General features: G+C 32.1%; 1 protein-coding gene across 1 annotated transcript in view; it reads right to left on the bottom strand.

Moving 5' to 3' along the window:
- Positions 1 to 22,864, bottom strand: part of LOC123665215 (protein sickie) — a 221,874-nt gene that overhangs the window by 15,626 nt on the left and 183,384 nt on the right. The window contains 1 exon segment of the mRNA XM_045599553.1: positions 148 to 231. Within this exon segment, the coding sequence (XP_045455509.1) occupies positions 148 to 231 (84 nt within the window).

Genomic DNA, 22,864 nt, shown 5'->3' with positions numbered 1-22,864 from the left:
TTTGTATGTACTGTTATTAATTACTTTAATAGGCATTTTTATTACTCATAAATAGAGATTACACATAGAAATATATGAAATACGAATATAGTTTGATTAAGAGAACTAGTATTATAGTCAATAAAAGGAAAGGTATTTATGGTTTACCTTTCGTTCTGCTGTTGCTGTTAGCTGCTGCAAGCGCTGCGTCATGTTGGAAAGACTCTGTTCGAAAGCTGAAACGACATGTGCCTGCGGACAAAAGAATATAAACGTTAAAAAAAGTTACAAATTAATTGATATTTGGAACAAAAGTAACTATCATACACCTGTGCACAACATACAAGAATGATTTTAATTACTGCTAACATTTCGACCTAATTTGGCCCAAAATTAGACAGTAAGATATTGCAAAGATACGTTTGGTTTATTTCAGCTACATTTATCTCGGAACCTGCATTGCGAAACATGCAAATATTTATTTTTAAAGCACGTGGAATTGGCGTCGCTTGTAAACAAACATTCCAAAAATAAAAAGTCGACGATTGCGATGCGGTAACGACCGCTAAAGAGCAAAAAATAACACTTCCGCAGTTCATCTTGCGTTTCTTGTTATATTTTTTACATTTTACGCTTTTAGTATAGTGCTTTCCACTTTACATGAAGCACTTATATAATTTAGTAATTTTCGATTACATACGCAGTACTACTTAACTTTAGATATGAAAGCTGTAAAAGTAGTTTAATTATACCCTTTTGTTTTAGAGCTTCTATGAACATAGGAAGGTACTTTGTTAAGTTTATTTAATGGAACACTAAAGTGTATTTAAGATCGTAAATCGGATGATAGTTTGTTTACTAATCAATCACAGAACGCATCCTGTATAAGTTCGTGTACATACGATAATATAGTTTCGAAATTAGAGATGACCGCTAAGAGATAAAATTTTCAAATACCTTTTTTTGGATAGCGGTTACGTCTCTAGCCGATAATTATTTAAAACGATTCGAGTACAGTCGGAACCGGTTTTCGTAGAGATGCGATGACAACGTAATTACCTGTCGAATATGATCGTAAACACTGCTCCTACTTGATCATCTATTTAATAATGATGTAACGTACGCATCTTAATTTTAAATATGACTTCATCTGTCGCGCTCTTTGAAAGAGTAATTTAATTAATTTGTCAGGAAAAAAACATGTGGGAGGCTAATGCTGGGGATTACAACGTTCACGGTGTTAAAACTTCAGAATAAATGTTGATAATAATGTATGTTATATTAAATTCTATTAACACGTGTAGCTTATAATTCATCAGTATTATAACTAGGGTTCAATATTACATTTTTCTAAGTAACTCTCTTATTAATGATAGGATTATTATCTTAAAAAGTGTGTGATAATTTGTGTATTTTTATATTAAAACAACATTAAAGATCAACTAGGTACAATCAGATGTTTGTGTAGTAACACTTGGTAAAGGAATGACTCACAGGAATAAATTAATGTCCGTTTATAAAAGTATGGGTGTAGCCGGACAGACCCTTTGTTTGTTGCGTCACAGGACTACTCAGCGAAATTAAAGAGGGACAACGACCACGATCCCTATCAAAAATGTATTAACGTAAAACATGAACGTACAGGTTGGAAATATGTGATCAGAAGATACTATAGAGGAGTGGTTAAATAAAATACCAACTCCCTTGTGGTTTCAGGCACGTTTTGTTTCGACTGTGTGATTGAAGTTTACTGTGAGAGCCATGCCTTTGAATCATGAGATCATATTTTATACTTATAACGGTTAGACAAACTGTCTTTTTAAATGGTTAAGGAATATTTCAAATTAAGAAAACTGACAACATTTACTCTTTTTAGACAACTTAGTAGTTAACTTACTAGGGACATTTCTTTTGCAATAATAAAATGTCCACACCAGCTGATCCAAAACATAATGCGCACCTAAATATATTTATTGTACTTAATGATATTTCTGAATGCTGACTTTAATTACAATATTATCCTTATACATCTTTTTATTAAGTATTTCACCTGCGTCAGCGCATACCACTCTGTCAATTACCCTGTTCGTCTCATCCATATGCGCGTGCCAATACAGTAAAAACTAAACATATGATCCACCTGTTTATTATATTTATATACAAAACTGAAATAAACTCCGTTATATAGTTTTACATAAAAACTATTGGATCTCGTTAAGGAAATGGCATCTGCTTGACTTCTAATAAATTTAAGTGCAGGTGTGAAAAATCGAACAGTTTTTCATTCGCTGATAATTTTAAAGATATCAAGAATCAGAACTCATACTGTGTATAATTAGTATAGTTAGTATAATTTAATCGATTAAAAAGAAGAAAACTTATAGGAGGATTCGTTGGGCTGGACGGCATTTAGCACGCTTCGTCCAGTCGAGGACACTGACTATCTACATAAAGTCGCACAACGTGCAAAATTGATTGAGCAATGCGTCCTGCCTGTGTTACGGAGTCGTCCTGTTTGTGTATACGGAGCCGAGACGTGGATAATGACAAAGGGACTGGTCCACAAGTTTAATGTCACTCAACATACAATGGAACGAGCTATGCTTGGGGTCTCTCTCAAAGATAGGATCAGAAATGAGACTATCCGCCAGAGAATAAAAGTAACCGACATAGCCCTCGAGTTAGCAAGTTAGTGACTGTGGGCTGGTCATCTGTGTCGTAGAATTGATTGTCGCTGGAGCAGACGTGTCCTGAAGTGGAGACCGCGTGTTGGCAAACGCAGTGCAGAATGCCTTACGGCCCGCTGGATCGATGATCTACATAATATTTCCGGTGGTGGCTGGAAGAGGACTGCAAAAAACCGGGATGTTTGGCACGAACTTGGGGAGGCCTATGTCCAGCAGTGGACTGCGATAGACTGAAGTGAGTGATACATGAGTGATGAGTATAGGAAATGTATTATTTTTTGTATGAATACATGTACCACGAAAGAAAAATTTCTATAATGGTACTAATATTAGAAAAGTGTTTTTGTTAGTTTATAGAAACTTCGAATTTAAGTTCGTCCAATTTTGCTTTTTTGTATCAAATGTTATTAAAACGTCCATTCTCTATGTCTTCGTTCATTTACCCTTAGAACAACATAAGTAGTAACTGTAGTATTGTATAGTAAATTACTTCAACCTAATTTTTATATGTCAAGTCTTATTACTGGAAAAGAAGATTAACGGTGGTTTCTATTGGATTGGGAACCTAATTCATATAATACTAACTACACACGACTTATAACTTTTAGGCCTTCTTAGTTATCAATGTCTTAGGCGTATTTTAAATTATTTTAACAGAAACACAAAAAAGAAACGTTATAGGAAACATTGTCTACTTACAGCTACGTTTCTTAACTATCTACCAACTCGTATATGGAGTGACAAAGTACAGGTTGCGAGACAGGTGGAAGATAATTGCCCATACCATCAGCAGCTGTCCCATCCACGCTTCATAACTTAAAAATCGATTAGTTTTATTCATTAAAAATATTCCATTGATGTCCTGGACTGTCTTTTATATAAATAAAAATGGATTGCCGAAATGTATGTACGCGTATAAATTCCCAACGACTGTATCGAATTGACTGTTTTCTTTCGCATGATGACGTAAATTATTTTTAATTTTAAAGTCGACATTTTCACGAAAAAATTAGCGCTATAAAGTTCACCGTGTCAGCTAGTATACAATATTATAGCATATACCAAAATATCAATAAACCTATGAACATTAAAAAAAAAACGCTTTCGTTTCTTTTCATGACTTGCATTTATTAGCCTTGTTAATAGTGTTGATTTTATTACAAATTAGTTTTTTTTTATTATTCGAGTATAAAAAACTAAATTGTTTCCAAAGATCCGTATATTAACCACGACCTCCAAGAACGTTTAAAATTATGTAATATAAGAGAATCTAATCATCAATATTACTAACGGATGATGTACCTACGCAATATGCAGTTAAGTAAGGAAAACGTGCATTAATTTCTATGAAGCGAAATAATTAAATGATACATTAACCGAACGAAGTACAATGCCCTCCGTTACCTTTATGGACACGCAACACGTGTAGTTAGAACATTGTACAGGATTATGTTCACGTCCATTATGTATTTGATATTGGAAGGTGGGATTCTAAATATAAAGCCAAATTAATACTAATTGACAAGGTACCCTCTTTTATAGTTGCATTGAGGAGTTGCCCTATTAAGTATATCACGCTCGCGGTGATTTATCAAATAAACTGTATGAAAAAATATTTTCATAATACAAACGTGTCCAAATATCTTAATTCCATACTTAGAAAAATAGCTTAGTAATTAATTTAAAATATATGTCTTATGTTAAACTATTAACATGAAAAGAATATGTATAGTAGGAGATCCGAAATAGACGAACTTCGCTTATTCATTTTAGTATTTTTAGTATATTGATTGAAAAATTCCTGGCTATATTTAATTCAAAATAATTATTATTTATATTTTTTTAATTAATAACTAAGCCATCGGTCCCGGTTATTACCATGTACACCTGATAGCGATCGTTACTCATAGTAGGGAATATATCCGCCAACCCGCATTGGAGCAGCGTGTTGGATTATGCTCTGATCCTTCTCCTACATGGGGAAAGGGGCCTATGCCCAGTAGTGGGATATTACAGGCTGAAGCGTGTGCACCTACGAGTTTAAGGAATAAATGTATACCTACCGACAGAAGCCTGTAGAAAATGCAAACGTTGGGTTGTCTATTATTTTCCTGGCATAAATACTGGGTGGCAGGTATAAACAGGTATATTAATATATATTGTTCTAGTTACTTTCATCCACATGTTTAATAAATAAATAGTAAATCAAAATGAGCGCTGTTTCATTGCCGTACGTATGTACGATGACATAAGGTCGCCTGCTAAAAGTGTGGTTGGAATGGCTGTTGCCGAATATAATATAGCCTGGCCATTTAATTTTTATCCATTAAGAAGATGGGTAAAGATCACGTTTAGTTCCTATCTTAGACTAATAGCAAAAATTAAAAAATATTTTATATTACTAACAAGTCAAGAACTTAAGAATGAAAGAATTGTCTTTGAATACACTTTACTAACCTATTTACACGAGATATTTTCTAGTCCAATATGTAGCAGATCAAAACTAGTTATTCAATAAAGTAAACATACATCACCCACTCAACGGCGGCACATTAAGAAGCTGTTACTACTTGTACATTCTTAACAAGAACGAATATTTATTCAAGTGCACTCTTCCTTTATAGTTAGTTTCATTGTCTATCGTGCGCGTTTTGAGCCAAAAGTTTTTTTTTAAACTTATAATTTCAATCTTTTGAAACTAGCTTTATAGATTTTTGAAATACATTCCAATTCTTTCTCCATGCCAATTCTTTATCAACTATTTGTACACTTCCCTACCGCTTCTCATTCTATATGTCCTATAGGTTGTCTGGAAGAAATCGCTCTTAGCGATAAGACCGCCTTTGTACATCTTTCTACGTATGTATCCCTTTTTGTAACATTTCTTTGAAGTGTACAATAAAGAGTATTTATTATTATTATTGAATATTTTTGTATTTATATTTTGAATGAAAACCAACTTGGTTTCACCTGCTTCGAAATTTATAATAATTAATTTTTCGTCTGCACGTACCACTGTTTAGTTTATTTAATTATAAACTACACACTAATAGCACAGATTACTAAATAGTTACTACGTAACTAATAGCCTCTTATAATAGCTGTCTTCCAAATAAAATAGATTTTCTAACGCAAAGATATATATATATATATTTTTTTTTTTTTTTTTTTAATATTGATTCTAAGAAATTCATGCGCTAAAATGAACAACGTTGATTCTTCAGCTTGAATTTTTACTTCCAACAAATTGTGGGATGAGTATTTTTTTTTAATAATTCCAAACTATCGTAAAACAAAAACGGTTCAATATATGCCATATTATAAAATCCAATATTTTAAAGTCATGTCTTCTAATATCATTACGTATTATCATAAATGTGATCGCTATAAAATATAACCATACGAGTATACCGGTAGAACGCATCAATGATTTATTAGATGCCTCTTAATATTTTTATGTTACGTTACACGCTCGAGTTTAAATGTGATTTAAAATTTAATTTATTACCAATACTTTTGTAATGTAGCACGGTGTCCGCGATACGATAGTTGTAAGCTTCGTGTAGGTAGAACAATAACTGTAGCAGGATCGTAATAACTCCATAAAACTAGTCCCTATAAGAGAAGGTCCCAGGCGGATGTAGCTATGTTAGGTAAGTGTGCCATGTTATAGCGGGTGTGACTGGACAATGTTACCAAAGGCGTTTGACCAAGCGATATTTATCTCGCATTTGGTTCCACTTAGATACTCTAACGCAGGCGAGTACTATTACGAGCAAATTATAAAACAACCCTTTACATTTAAAAAGTATAAACGATTTCAAAATATACATATATAACACATTATTTTTTATAACTCTATCGAAGCGACTACCGGTCGAATAAAAAAAATCATCTTGCATTAGATAACCTGTTTCAAGATTCAAGCCAGTAAAATCACAAGGCGCATCTGTTATAAGATAAAACATCGTAAAGAAACTTAAACACTGTAGAATTTCTCAATAAAATAAAATCTGTACAACATTAACGTGAATATTTGAATATTACAAGAAGTTGTGCGATAAAAAACTGCATTTAGATAAATATTTTCCCATGTGACGGAGGCAACGTAATATTTGTCAATTTGCAACTAAAAAGCATTAAGCGAAGAAATACCTCTGTTATGTAAAATCTTAATTCTTTAGCGGGTCATTTTTATTTTATTATCGTGGGAACCTATATGTTATTAACCGTGAATGAAATGTAACTCAAAATCAAGATCAAGTCACCTGTTCGAAATAGGAACTTCTGTAACAGGTAGCCGAACTTTTTTTTTCGATTTTACGTTCATATTTTTTTACTTGTACACACACAATGGACTCTCGATATAATTTATAATGCAGCTGTCTTTAGAGTCAGATCTCAGAAAGCGATTGGTCAAGAAGAGTGATTTAATTTTTTTTTTAAATCAGTTGTTAAAGAAACATACATGCTCATGAAATAACATGACCTGAGTCCTGATCGGTTGTCTCGCAGAATTATTGTGGCTCAGTCTTTATATGCTTTAAAATCCATTGTTATTATTTTAATTATATATTATACAAGCTATATACTAGTCAGCTGAGTTTCAAAGTTAAATACAATAAATTAAATACACCTGTCAATGTCTGCTAAGGACAGCCGAATCAAAAATCAATTACATTTTACAAGCGGAAGTCATTTAATTACTTATTATTTTTATTGTACCTACATTTTAAAAACTGGTATGGACAGTAACGAGGTAGCAAAAGTGAAGTGATATTATGTATTAATCGTATGAAAAAAAATATAAAAATGCCTTAAAACATACCTCTTCAAGAATTGGACAGCTCTTGTAGCGTGATTTTTTGATTGCTAGTTCCCACCACGGGACCGGAGGCTTAGACCGAAGGATTGTTTGACACCCGACCTTTGGATCTTGAGATTCATACAATGTTCCTAACTTCCTTGGCGATTGATTGTCTTCGTCCTCAGCTTGTATTCCTGTTACACATTCACAGCATTTATGTGGCTTCTTGACAAACTGTTGCGGTTTATAGTCTACACTGAAGGAATGTCTGTAACTAAGCCGTTTCGAGAAACCGTTCGTTTCACTAATTGATCTTTTAAAACCATTTCTACCATTCTGTAACGACATCCTCGGTATTTGTTGCACTTCATTTGGTAGAGCATTAAAATCATTTATTTCGCTATTATCACCAGATAGAGGTGTATTTGGTTCGGAATGGTATCCCATTTTATTTCGGTTGAGACTACCATAGAATGGGTTCTCACTTAGGGTTGGTTGCTTCAAATCTATAAATTTCGGTCTCCTCATATTGAGAGTTGCGTATTTCTGAGGTGACTTGTGAAATCTTGATTTATTCGGTAATTCTTTTAATACATCTTCCGTGTCAGTGGATGGTATCGTAGAGTTATCGCTATAACTTGAAATTGGTCTATCATTATCGGTGAGATATGAGGATGATTCAGAACAGTTATCTCGATCGCTATTTCTCTTTCTATAGTCAATGGAAGAGCCCGTCGTATTCGTACGTACGGAATGCTGCTCTGTAGCATCCTGGTTTGTCACATACGATTCGAAGGAATTAGGTTCGCCGTTAGTTAAGCTGGCAATACTAATTTTTTCCTCACTTCCTGGATTTGTATCTTTTGTTAAATCTAAACTTTTTAATCTTCTTCGAGGTTTTGTATCAATTGAATCGTAATGACTTTGTGGGCGTTCGGTGGAAGATTTTACTGGTGAATTTCTATTCGATGGTGGCGGCGTTACTTTGGCATAAACAGGTTCAGTAAAGCTAAATCTTGAAGGTTTGTTAACGTAAATACTTTGAGCTTCACCAGCTACATATTGCACCCCACAACTACTTTCTAAAAAGCTATTCTTTGCTGCTCTATTTAACGTAAAGTATTCCGAATGCCTTTGAGGTAGATTGGTGTTATTATTTGGTTCAACTAAATTTCTTATTTTTATACGACTTCTCGGGGCACGAATGGTTGCAAATCCATCATGGATTGGGGATCCATAGAATGTTGACGGTGATGTTGTCACTGCCATGTTGAGAGCACTATTTATTACACTGTCACATTATTTTCATATGTTTGTAGAACATTTCATTTAAATGTCACAATTCACGAGGAAACTAAGTAAACAAAAATATTAAACATTAGCACTTGTTTGCCAACTAGCTTTCATTATTGTAATGGAAAAAATTGCTAAATAAATCGAGAATCCGCACTACGACCATTTTTTCTCAATATGTATTTGCTAAATAGAAAATATTGCAAGCTCTTGAGTTACGTTGGATTGCGTGTGTAGCAAAATATAAGAAATAACTTATAGATTGTATTACTAAAGAATGAGTAAGCGAGCGATTGTAAATTTAGTATTTTAAGTTTAAAAACATTGCGTAATTTTTATCAATGAAAGTTAAAAATATATAAAGTAACTTGAACGGCAATTCAACAATGGTATAGGCGTTGTTCATACGAGTCTAATACACTTGAAGCACTTGACGTGTTCCGTACAAGAGTTAGTTACTGAAAATTATTTTTAGCTGCATCGTCGAAAATATCAATACAACCGCAATGCATCAATTGAAAGCACTTGTGAGAACACATTGCCGCTGTAATAGATTACTAATAATAAAAATATTTTAGGGTGCGAGGATTATGATTCAATAGAGTTAATGGCTTCCATCCCCAGTCGTTACAAGCTATGTGCAACTAACCAACGTTCATTCCAAGAATAACAATTCCAAGCCATAGCCATTTAGTTTTTATTTTATGTACTGAACTGATTTTTATTGATAATTTTTACATGAAAAGAAATTTGTAGAAATAGATGAAAAAAAATATTATTCTTTATTAATTTTACTCTCCTATCATTTTCACCTTTTAATATGATTGTTAGGAAAGCTAAGCGCAAAGAATAGTCACATACGATCTCAACTTTCTAAATCAAACATAAAAGGTAGCAGTTATAAAATGAATGTGCTAAATGATTGTAATTATTCTTATCTTCAAATCACCTGTCACTATCGACATTAAATATTCGACTGATTGTATCCGGTATTTATAGTAACTAGTGGTCGCCCAAAAGTCGAAATTCAACCATAATTAAAGTTTAAATTAATAATTGTGTTTGCAGGCAAACGAAGAAAAACCGACTTCAATTATATTGACAAGTAATAACAACGTAGGTAGACGAAAAAATAGTCAAGTAAATACGCATTACGAAAGATTACTAAAAAGTTGTAATCAGATATCGATGAAATTTAAATGTGACTACATGATAAACATCGGCTTTCGATTAAATTAAAAATCATCAAAATCGGTACACCCAGTAAAAAGTTATGCGGATTTTCGAGAGTTTCTCTCGATTTCTCTGGGATCCCATTATCAGATCCTAGTTTTCTTATCATGGTACCAAACTAGGGATATCTCCTTTCCAACAAAAAAAGAAATTATAAAAATCGGTTCATAAAAGACGGAGTTATCCCCGAACACACATTAAATATATATATATATATATATACGGTCGAATTGAGCAACCTCCTCCTTTTTTGAAGTCGGCTAAAAAAACCAAAAATAATCGAAATAAAGAACCTTTTTTAAGTTTCAATTTGACTACAGACTGACAATCAATAAAAGAGTATACTATGCGTGTGTGTGTTAAATACATGGTAGTGTGTGTATTTTTTTTTTTTTTTTTGATATATTATATATATTTATGCATAATTTTAAAAAAATATTAGCATTCTGCACTGCATTTTTGTAAAAAGGGGTACAAAATTTTTGCTTCACGTATTAATTATATATATAAACCACGTGTGTATGCACTTGTTTCACTTTTTATACTAGGTTTATGTATTTTAAAATATGATTGGATCAATCAACTCTCTTAATTAAAAATAAATAAAATGTACTGTAACGTACAGGCATTGAACCCATAAAAAGTTTTAACAAAAATCTATTTCAATTTCGGAGGAAGTAAGATTTTAAATTATCATTTTACAAATATGTATGTCAGTCAGTGATTACGACGAGAATACAATTGTCTAATATTATCTATACTTGAGTCATATTCAAGTTTAAAGCGCTCTCAGGTAATTAGGGTTATCTTGCTTATTAAGATTGATTAGAAGCACTTTAAAATCTTTTTAAACATTTTATAATATGAAAAACTTAAAAATCGCTTAGGCTTGGAGTTTAATAACAACTAGGAAACAATTTAATGCCTAAAAAACATGGTAAATGTAATAAAAGAGAATTTATAATCCCATAAAAAAGACATTTATTATTATTTGTATCGTGCAGTAGTAGGGTATCGCCACCCTAAAACAACTCTCATGACCGCAACGAGCTTGTTTTGTTTATTTATTTGGTTAACGTGAGTCATTTTGCTTCTCATATTACAGCAATTTTACTTATATTAACACCTAACCCGTTAAATACTACTTGAATTACCTTTTCATGTTTACAGTTTCGAAATGATGGCCTTTATATTTTCTGGTTAACCTTTTAATATTTACCTAAAAATAATCGAGGTAGGTATATTATACAAATATACGAGTAATGTTTTAAATAAGTCATTCGAAATATGTAAGGTAACTGTAAAGTGCAGACATCTGTACAAAAAGTATGCGTGTAACTTTTTTTACTTCAATCACTTTGAGCACTTATCGTTATCGGAACCAGCGTTAGGCCAATCGATCAAAGATATGACTTAAATATGATTGAAAACGTATTCATTCAGTAATGGTACATACAACATAGACTTGTGCAAATTCACCACTGCCTTAGTCCGTCCATTGACAAACGATTTAAACAGTGTCACCGTGAGTGTACAAATTTTGTTTCTAAAATAAAAACCGATTGACGTTCAAATAAAATTTACATTGAAAGCAACCAGAAAATTGTTTTTAGTTACAAAAAAAAAAAATAATAATATCAAAATCGCTACAGAATTCGCGAAAGTATCAAGCATCATAGCAAAAGTCATTCATTTAAAAACTTGTGCTTTTTATAAAAATTGGATCAAAATAATATCCCTTCCTAAACACACGTTTCAAGACAGATAAAGAAAGTAATTAAGTATGTGTTACGCTTTGAATATTTCAATAGAAATATGATTCATCAGTAACAAATAAACTCTAAGCTTGGGAATAACGAGGGCTGAATTATTCATTTATACGAGGAACAACAATAGTCGATTCGGTATGCACACAAAGTCAAGACATAACTTTAGAAGGTACTATTTTAACTCACAAACAATTAACTGCTTGACTACGAATACACCGAGTTACCTTACACACGTTAGTTCAATTACTGGAACTAAAGTAGATTTATATGCCTTGCCGTTGTGTCAAAAGTAAAACAAAATTAGATTAAATACCAGAAATAATTGTATTTAAATGTCATACATATAAATACAAATAATGTTTATAATAATTATATTTTTTATAAAAAAAATACAACTGACTACAATTGAACTGTATGTTTATAACTTTACTGATTGATTTCAGCAATTCTTTCGATCTTCTAACTATAAAGTTACGTTATCCAAAACCTAACGTAGGCCTTAAAACGTAACGCTGTAAATAAAGTTACGTAATTATAATGTTACGTTATCCAAAACCTAACGTAGGCCATAAAACGTAACGCTGTAAAGTTTGGAAACAGTATAACTAATAATGTAGAGAAAACATGAAAAGAATTAGAAATACTATCACTAACGATTGCTAACTCAAGTTTACGACTTCAACAATGTATTGAAAAACAAACCAAATTAAAGAGAATTCCTATTCTTAACTTAATGTATAAAATAACATAATTTCAGATTAATTACGTAGTAAAAATACTTTTTTTTTTAATATCGTTACATAATTCAAATATTTATTTTTTAAATGATAGCATCGTATTCGAGAAGATATTCAATACGTCTAGTAATATGTTATCATAGGGGTTAACTAATAAATTATGCGGGGTCAAACATTATTTTCCTTTCGAAGTATTATGGAGTTATTTTAAAGGGCCTTGATCAATTTTAAAATATTAGATAAATGTTGAGAACTGTTTTTTTATGACACCTAATCCATAGGCTCGGAGTTGCACGTGCCTTTTTTAAAACATCTAGCAGTTTAATGCTTATCCGCTTGCGGTTTTTAATTATATTGTCACTTCAGACCTAAGTCGCCAGACTACCTACCAAAGCTAGGACATGGTCTGACATTGGCGGTTTTTTGTATTACAGTTATATCACACTTGTTTTCTTTATAGATCTATACATTTTTCAATTAAGAAGTATGTTGATAACATTGAGAATATTACAAAACATAATGATGTCTTTATATTGTCGACGCAAACGATCTTTATGTCGATATATTATATAGAAAGGGCTAGGAGTAAATAGGATGGAAGAATGTTTATATACCCATCTCGTTCTCTCTAATGATAGAGTACGGTTTACTGCTCCCGTATCAACGACCTGCACAGTTTGTACACACAAAGAACTGCATGGCTGAATTACCTTAAAACAACGGGATAAGAGCTATTTTGCAATAATAAAATCTTTTTGATATTTGTTAAGGGAACGTTTTTGTACCAAGACGTGTAGTAACACAAGAGTGAGTTTAATATTTTGATTTCACGGTCATTTCATAACATTTCGTACTTTCTTAGTTGTAAATAAATAACAAGCGCGTAATGTTGCCAATACGCCACAAATAATTTACCATTACATTATGTTAAATCTTTTCGATAACACGAAATTTATGTATTTTACAATTGTCATTACTAAAATTATTAAACAACTATTAGTTACGAAAAAGATATGTAGGTAAATGTTGTATTTCTACAACAATTTATGATATTAACTTAAGACTTAATACATATAGGTATTCATATTAGAACACAATTAATTTAAATTATAAGTTTGAACATTATTAAAGTTCTGTTGTCAAAGACTAAATAAACTTCTATATTAATAAACAAAAGAGTATATTATATGCATGTGTGTGTCAAAAATACGGTATTGAGTGTACCATTTTTTTTATTCATTTAATGTATTTTATGCGTAATCAAAAAAAAAAATATAGATATATATCTAAAATCCTGTTTAGATAACACTCCCTTTTTATTAACGTGATCTAAAATTGTTTACCTTAACAATATTCAGAGATCTAAAAATTGCTCCACAAAAACAGCATTGTAAAGAGATCATAGCATAACGGTTTACGTTCGTGAGTAGCGCATCATATGGAAATCGATTGTTTACAAATGTTATAAGTGAATATCCAAGCCTTTTATTGTGCAATAAATGCGGGCGGACGTGTATAGATAAAACTGACGCAAAAAAATAATAGGGTCATTGCGCCTGTTCGCGTCCACTTAGTGCAGTTGGCAAGTTTGAAGAAGAAAATAAAAATGTTCCCGCACTAATTTCTATGAAAAATTTATTTACTGTGTTCATTATATAGTCTATTTAAAGATTAATTTTCAGTTTTGTTCGAAACATCTTGTTATTATTTTATTTAAATACAAACGTCAGAATTAGGCGATTTACCCAGTTTGCGTCCATAAAATCCAATTTGCGTCCACCCGCTGGACCACTTCGCGTCCACCAGCTTAGCAAAGGAATAAAGAGGTGATATTTTTATAATAATGTAAAGAGACATTGGATTTTAATAATTTATTTATTGAAGAATTATTGTTATTTAAAAATCAACATATTAACATTAATAAATCACTATAAAGAAAATAATACACCTATTTACTCTTCTAAACATTGATAGAACTTAAAATTAAAAAACAAATTAGGTACCTATGTAGTCAGTAAATAGTAATTCCACTTTTAAAATTCAACATTTATCTGTTCTGTGAATTTTAAAGGAATGTAAGCAAGCTAAAGATCAGCCTGCAATTACAATCACAGCAGCCTTTCGCAGTCGACTACTGGACATAGGCCTCGACAAGTTCACTCCTGTGTTTTGCCCATAGTCACTACGCTGGGCAGACGGGTTGGTGACCGCAGGCCTGGCATTGTCGTACCGAAGACGCTGCTGCCCGTCTTCGTCCTGTGTATTTCAAAGCCAGCAGTTGGATGGATATCCCGCCATCGGTCGGCTTTTTAAGTTCCGAGGTAGTACAGGAACTTAGTCGCCTCTTACGACACCCACGGGAAGAGAGGGGGTGTTTATATTCTTTGATGCCGTAAGCACACAGCACCACAAAGATCAGCCTTGATTAATAATAATTATGGAAACAAAATACGAGGTGCACACATATCTCCATTCGCATTAAATATTAATAATACCGCTGTTTTCTTCTTCGTTACTTGGTTTTATTTGATACTAGCTGTGCTCGCGACTTCATTCGCGTGGATTTATAATTATAATTATAATAAAAAAATATTGTTCTGTTCGTAGAATTACAAAATAAATAAATTTCTAAAATAAAAGTAGCCTAATTTACTCCTTATTTCATTAGCTATCTAGATGGTAACGTCAAAATCAGTCCAGTCGTTTCAGTAATTAGCCGGAGAAAACAAACAGACAGACAGACAAAAATTCTAAAAAATGTTTTTATTTATTTATTTATTTATTTTATTTTCTTACATCTAATATTACAGGCATAACCCAATTCATTAGACATAGTAAAGGAGACAAAAAGCGAAAGGAAAAAAATGTTAAACTATAATTAAAAAAGAATTGGCTGACTTGAACATAATACTAAAAACAAAACAATAATAAATATAAAAATATTAAATTCATTTCTCATAACATATTATATACAAAGTAACTTTTGCGAATTCACTCCACGAATAAGAAAAAAGGTCTAGTGTGTCAGCCACCAAGTTTAGCGTTCTGACTGAACGAGCAAGGGGGCCGTTGCGCACTAGCTCGGTTCTGCCGTGGGGTACTGCAAATAAGATCGGTCGCTGTCTTCGTTGTAGATGATACCTATCGGGTACGCTCAAACCTATCCACTGCAGTACCCCTGGATTATTGACAATAACGCGAAATAATTTTAAAATATAAGTTGCCAGAGCCAGCTCTCTCCTAGTCTCCAACTTGTTGTATCCAACCATGCCCAATACAAACAATGTTGGATACATCATGGGATACAAGGGATACACACCATAAAGCTTGTGGTAAAGAAACCTGGTGAATTTATTTTGAACACGTTCCAGTATGAGACTGTATTTGACTTCATGTGTAGACCATACTACCGCATTATACTCAAGCTGACTTCTTATTAGGGCATCATACAGTAAAGAGATTGCTTATTTTGGTATATTTACCGTGTATAAATCAATATACATTTAGTAAAAAGGTGTTACTTTAATATTACAAACAGACACTCCAATTTTATTTATTTGTGAAGATAAGTTTTGTACCCTCTTGGTCTGCCCCCACTGATTTTATCCAATATCGTAACAGCATATTTTTTGCATAGGTGCTTGTTTTACCGATTTCTTCTTCTCTTGGATGTTATGCAAATCTTCCCTTAAATCTTCCTTTGTGTATGTTCTTTTTTCCTTCTTCTTTCTTATCTGCAAAGAACTCATCTTAAACAGAAAAAAATAAGAAAGAAATTACTTATTTCATTCAAAGTAGAATAGGTATTAAACTTTTAGTTTTATGTATTAAACTTATAGAATTAATTTAAAAAATGGACGCGATTTAGTTTTCTTATTAATCCCTTTAGGTATAGTTTGCGTCCATTGCGGACGCAAAGTGGAAGTTTTATAAATTCGGTGTAGCAGTTCGCGTCCACTTTATTTTAACTATTAAGTATAAAAAAATAAGCAAATTCATAATTATTTTAATTCCTTTCATCATAACCAACGCCTAGAAACAGCTATGTATCCAAAATAAACATAAAACAATAAAAGACTCACCTTCAAACGAACCACTTCCCACTATTTTCTTCTCATTATTCCGTGCCTTCGCGCTCTCTTGTTGAACAGCCCTCACTAACTATTTTTTTTACCCAGGATTGCTTGGACGCACGGAACTTTTGTCTATGCGTACGTGCCTCTTATACATTGAGGTATTAGCCGGTAATTATTTTTCGACTTATTGGTGTCTTAGTATACTTAATTTCGAGACTTTTCAAAGTGAGATCCGTAAAATGGACGCGAATTGGGCGGTGGACGCGAACAGGCACAATGACCCTACGCCGGGACTTAAGTACATCGAAATCATCGTTACGACTTCAACGACATCGAAATGTGTCTCTGTGTGCTCTGATATTTATTTTATTGCCTATTTTACTAATGGGCAATGTATTTTTCTTTTTTCTTTATAAATAATGTTTTCCTTTTTATGATGAAAACATAGTTGGAATTAAATCAGTAATTTTCGAATATGTCTGTTTTTGGCTCTGTTGTTGTTGGCCTTCTAAATTGTTTAGGACGAACGAATGTATAGCTCTTTCGTTCTTTGTCAGCAAACATTTTTTATTTCCCGGAATTTGTTTTTCTAAAACTATCTGGTATTCTATTAAGTTTCAAATAGTTCTCAAATAGTCAAAAGCTATCAATTCGTTTCATTTGATAATACTAGCGACCCGCACCGGATTCGCACGGGTGCAATGCTTTGATACTAAATACAAAATATTAAATGAATATTTGCAAAGCGCAAAACAATGTGTGTATTTGTGACATTACATTAGAAACCTCTAAAACTATCAGTGCTCCTCTACTATATTATGCATGTTTTATACATATAACCTTACCCTTCCTCTGGAATCACAGACAGCGGGAAGCGACTTTGTTTTCGTACTATGTAATGATACATCACGAAAATAACAGTACAGTGATAAAGATAATAAGTGTAGTTTCATTTCGTGAGTCATCATAAAGTTATATTTTGGAAGAGTAAAAAAAAAACGACACATATCGATCATGGACAACTAGTCACTAATACTGTCTAAAGGAGAATATGAAAGTATAACAAGGGTCAAGCGTATGATGAAGGGGTCAACCGTAACAAGTGGGTACTTTGCTGTATTGCATTGTACTTTAACAGCTCGTAAACGTTCCAGTAGTGGGAAAAAGGAAAGGGCCAAATCCAGCTTACTTCACCATTACGAATAATTCTTACGCTTATTTTTCCAAGATATTCGCGTTCTCACACAATATTTTTCTTCAATGTGATTAATTTCTGTAATTTTTTTTTTAAGTGAAATGTATGTATTATGTCCCTGAACCACTTCAATTGTCAACATTAAATTTTAGAGATAGCTTTTCACGCAAGATTGAGATAACGTCAAAAACAAGAAGTTAAACAGACAGGCGAATAGCATCACACGTTAAACACTGAACTTAACTTTTTACACTGTCATATGTGCCCACATCTGTCTATTTAGATATTCAATAACGGAAAGACGACCATAACTCTTTTTTATCTATTGCCGACGATTTTATATGGATTGATATAAAATCAGCTGCTTACGGAAATAATATATATGGAAATTCCATGAACTAGCACCTTTTAACAGACAGAATATTTATATACAAGTCATTCTGCAGTTATATGTTAATCATATTCGTTAATATTTAAATTGTAATAGCCAAATGAGTGTCATGTTCGCAATCAAACGGTACCGATATTAATACACTCATAGCACTGCGTATTTATAAAATCAATATAAAAACATCATAATAACTTTTTTTTATAAGAGTAAAAAAATAACGAAAATTTTAATCCTTGTAAAATTAAACTATTCGATAAAAACTAAAAAGTATGAGTCCAGCTATAACTAGTTACTGAAAACTAGACAAAATAAACGTTGCTTTGAGCCCATTATTACGTAAACTGATACCATAAGAGGTTTTGATAACGTAACTTAACGACTTTTACTTGGTATACTCGTGCAACAATAAAAATCAATGTTAAAAAAATCGGCCTTATATAAGAAACGGAAAATCAGCTTTAGTAAAACTGGTGATGGTTCGAGGCGTCGACATGTACTTTATACCTTACGATAGAAAGTAAAAAACAGGTTTCGAAGGTAACAAACCCTGTTTCCATCCTTTTAAATAATTATCCACCATAGATATTATAAAATAAAATTAATAAAATTCATTAAAATTCTATTCTTTGTTAAATGGAATGTTTGAATAACCGAAAATAGGTATAAGATTAGATAAACAAAATAGGTGCGGTTGATATTAATTCTGTAGTCATCGCAAATTTGAATAATTCTTTATTCTGTACGCTTAGAAAACATTCCGTTGATGGTGATTTACTGCGTCAATCGACGTGAGACGCAGGAATGATATTATGGTGATCTAAGAATTACGTATTAATTGACCTTTCCGATTAAAGAAAAACAAAGTTATTCCGCAAGTACGAAGAAGAACATAATTAAAAGTTTTAATAAGAACGCAGTGTAAAATAAATAATGGACAGATAAGAAAATACGTTACAGATAAGGAAACTAAAGTAAGACGACGCGATATCTAGGGAGTTACTTATAACTGATAGCTGAATCATCTACTTCACTACAAATTTAAAAGATTGTAACAATAATATATACGTATTTTCGTTTTCTTTTTAAGTGCATAAAACATGTAAAATATATAAACACCATATAAACGACACACGTTTATTTTTTCAATACCTATAGTCCAAAAAAGTGATGGTTTCTAAAGATAAAGTATGTACCACCATTGAAAAGCATAGCTTCTGCCGACGCTGATACTTTGAAATCAATTTTATTAAAAAAATTACTTGTACTAAAACATTATTTAAAATTTGACACATAAGTAATATTAATACGAACATGAATTAAATATCAAGTAAATAATATAAGCAATCATAATTGGTATCGTAATATGGTCTTGTATGGAAATAATTATAAGGATGAAGTACTAGATTGATGAAACTCAGTGAAGAATTAAAGTGGAACAATTTAGTAGGTTCAAGGAGCGCATCTGTTGAGCACATGGCCAGAGCAACGGAACGTACGGTTAGATATACGATACGAAACCGCGTCATCTGTTTAAATTTTTAATTTTCAAAACGCGGTCAAGTAGCATACCTTTAGCAAACTAACTCTAGATATAAGCTAAAACTGAATGCGTATGTCAAACCGGCAATAGTTGAAGAAGTATTCAAGGAAAATGTTAAATTAAGACACAAACATTAAACAATTAAGCTTTATATAAATTTGAATAACCAGTACAACCTACAACATATGTTGTGGTTTCTTTAACCCAAACTCAACCACTCAATTTCTACATGACAGGGCAACGGAAAAAGCTTTGAGCTGGAACGAACTGTTTCGAATGAAATATGCATTCTAATAAAGTTGATATCTATTGCAAATTCTGTGGATGATGAAATGATAGGGAATTGATATTTGGGAACGAAATAGTAACGGCTAAAACACAAACGCTACATTGAGTACAGGAATGGAGGTGAGGTTTCTGAAATAAAAATAAATATGGTCCTAGAATATACACGGTAGCATTTTAAAATTCGAGTAGCATATAATTTGTAACATATCACGAAACCTTTTTTAAATAAGATGTAACAATGTCAACACGTGACAAAGCTTAAAATTGAATATTCTCATACGACACAAGAATGAACAAATAATCTCTAGACATTGATCATAAACAAGCAAATACTGTGTGGGTTGGGCATTGTCTGTCTGCCTGCCTCGTATGCCTGATATGTAATGTATGTTATGGGTTTTAAGGGCATCACTGTAACCTCTGACATCCATTCTACTATTCTATTATCATGCTAATCGGGCAAATTATCTACTGTAACAAATTTAGCATAGTACTCATTTATACATTTTGCAATTTATTGACCATTATTTATTGACCACAATTTCTAAAATTTAAATTATCTTGTATATTTAGAATTTTAAAATCTTTATCTATATAAAACAATGAAGTGATATCGTTATAAATGCTAACACGAAAGAAGTCTTTATCTTGTCTCTGCTTAAATTTGAGTAGATATTGTAAAAAAATTCAAGTCACTTACACAGTCAAGTATTATTTTTAATTTTAAAGCAGGTCTAGTTAGACCACCTTGTCGGACGAACTATTCGTAAACAAAACTCTAATTATGCTGACTGAAACCTGAGTCTGATGCCGGCTTATCTCGTTTAAGTGGATGAACCACTTGACACTTCCTGGCTAGATATCCGTGATCCCTTGTAGAGCTTCCTTCCGCGCTTCACTTTGTACAGGATAATTGATAAACTAATACGGACTACTACTTACGGACATCCTACATAGTGTTTACTAAAAACCAGTTGGTACCATCATGTGAGGTTGTTTCCTGGAATATTCGTGCCGTTAATTTAAGTTCGTTTCGAAAATTCACACTCAGGATTGTTGATAATAGGTATTTTCGAGTCACCAAAACCAACTGCTTGAAATGTCATAATTTTCTTTATGTATTTTGCATACATGTGTCGACTTAGGTACATGAGTTACTCGAGTCGGTGCTATTTACATACCATATAAACATAATTATGCGAACGGCGTATAAAGCAAAAATACGGTAGAATACATAATTTTGAATCGTTGTAGTAAAATTATTTATTCTTCTGTCAAGGTCATAGTAGGCGGTTAACCATGACGCAATTGTAAACGGGTTATAATATTATAAATTCTTAATAAACCCTCGCAACGACAGTTTTGAATAAAACATAATAATAATAATTAATTTTATATTTTTTATGATTTTTTTTAATATATAATTCTAATGATATAAATAAAAAATATGTTAAAAGTAAAGGAATTTAGATTAGACCTAATTACAAGAAGATGGGGAGGAAGATGGTTGTTACAGTAGCAATATGTACGAGTACCTAATGTGTGCCGTCAACAATACAGAAGTCTATTGGCTATTGCAGTTTAACACAATAGGTCTTTAACTCAAAGTATACATTGTTTATGACAAATCGACAACCTATGTATTATTGTTGTCTGTAATGACATATAATCAAGGGATCGTCTTACGTTCAAGATTATTTATCGATCTAAATCTATGTATAAATTAATTACATACCTTTGATAAATATTTAATTTTTTATGTCATTGGTGTGATATTTACAAAGTAAGAGTTTATTTTTCAAGCCACTTTTAATAATTTTTGCTACTAAAACTACATAATTATATTCGTATCATATTTTTTCATTACGCATAACATTCTAGGCGAAGTATCAATCAGGAACATAACGGACGTTGGAACTAAGAATTGATTGCTTTAAATGGCCGAAAGTGATTGCCGCTGCATTGTCTGAGCAACATTAGTAATGGTCAATAAATAAGATCGATTTGACAATTTAATAGCTCTTTATACAGAGAAATCAGCATGTGATATAAGTTATTTGTAAGTACTGTTTGCGAAAGTAATGAAACAATAGGGTTTAACCATTAAATTGTTTTGAACTTTGATCAACTAAAGCTAACATTGGTATATGAACTATATTGATACAGCACCTAAATATATATCAATGCTGAAGAGGGTTGTTTTCTTGTATAGTAGCAGAATAAGAGATTTATGCATCGCCACGCCACCAACCACCACAACAGATTTCCACATAATTCCCTTACCAAAAACTTTTCAAGAGTATAAAAGTAGTAGTAGAATTAAAGTGTTCTCCAAGCTCCCAAACACTTAAAGGAAAAGACAAACACTAGAAGGCAACTCAAATACAGATATCCGATAAGAATCAAACAAGCTAACATCGTCTTCAATTGATTTTTCTTCACTGCTACACCAGAAAGGAAAAACGTAGTCCTATTTACCAACATATTATTATTTAGATTTTTGAAAACGTCGCCAAACAACCATATAACTAACCTGATGATAAATCAACACAGCTATCCACAACAAATGAGTACAAGACTAGGCATAAAATGTGTTGGCTTGAGAAACATAGGGTAGGATAAGGGAACGAGGATTGTTGGGTTGCGACTTCCTTAAATATTTTGTAAAATGTGTAATTTCACAACTTAATAAATTCCTTTAATATTTTCCATTATTAAACAAATCTATTAATCTTAGGTTACCTAACAAATACTTACGATTAGAGGACCTGACAAATATATATGATAAAATAGCTTACGATTAGTGTCATTAACACGATAGTGCCTCTACAAACAATTAAAAAAAAATCACCGTTTGATCAAATTACGG

This window comes from Melitaea cinxia, chromosome 2, assembly GCF_905220565.1.
Source record: "Melitaea cinxia chromosome 2, ilMelCinx1.1, whole genome shotgun sequence".
In the NCBI taxonomy this organism is placed as follows: Eukaryota; Metazoa; Arthropoda; class Insecta; order Lepidoptera; family Nymphalidae; genus Melitaea; species Melitaea cinxia.
The sequence above is the reverse complement of the archived record's forward strand: the minus strand, read 5'-3'. Positions and strand labels throughout refer to the sequence as shown.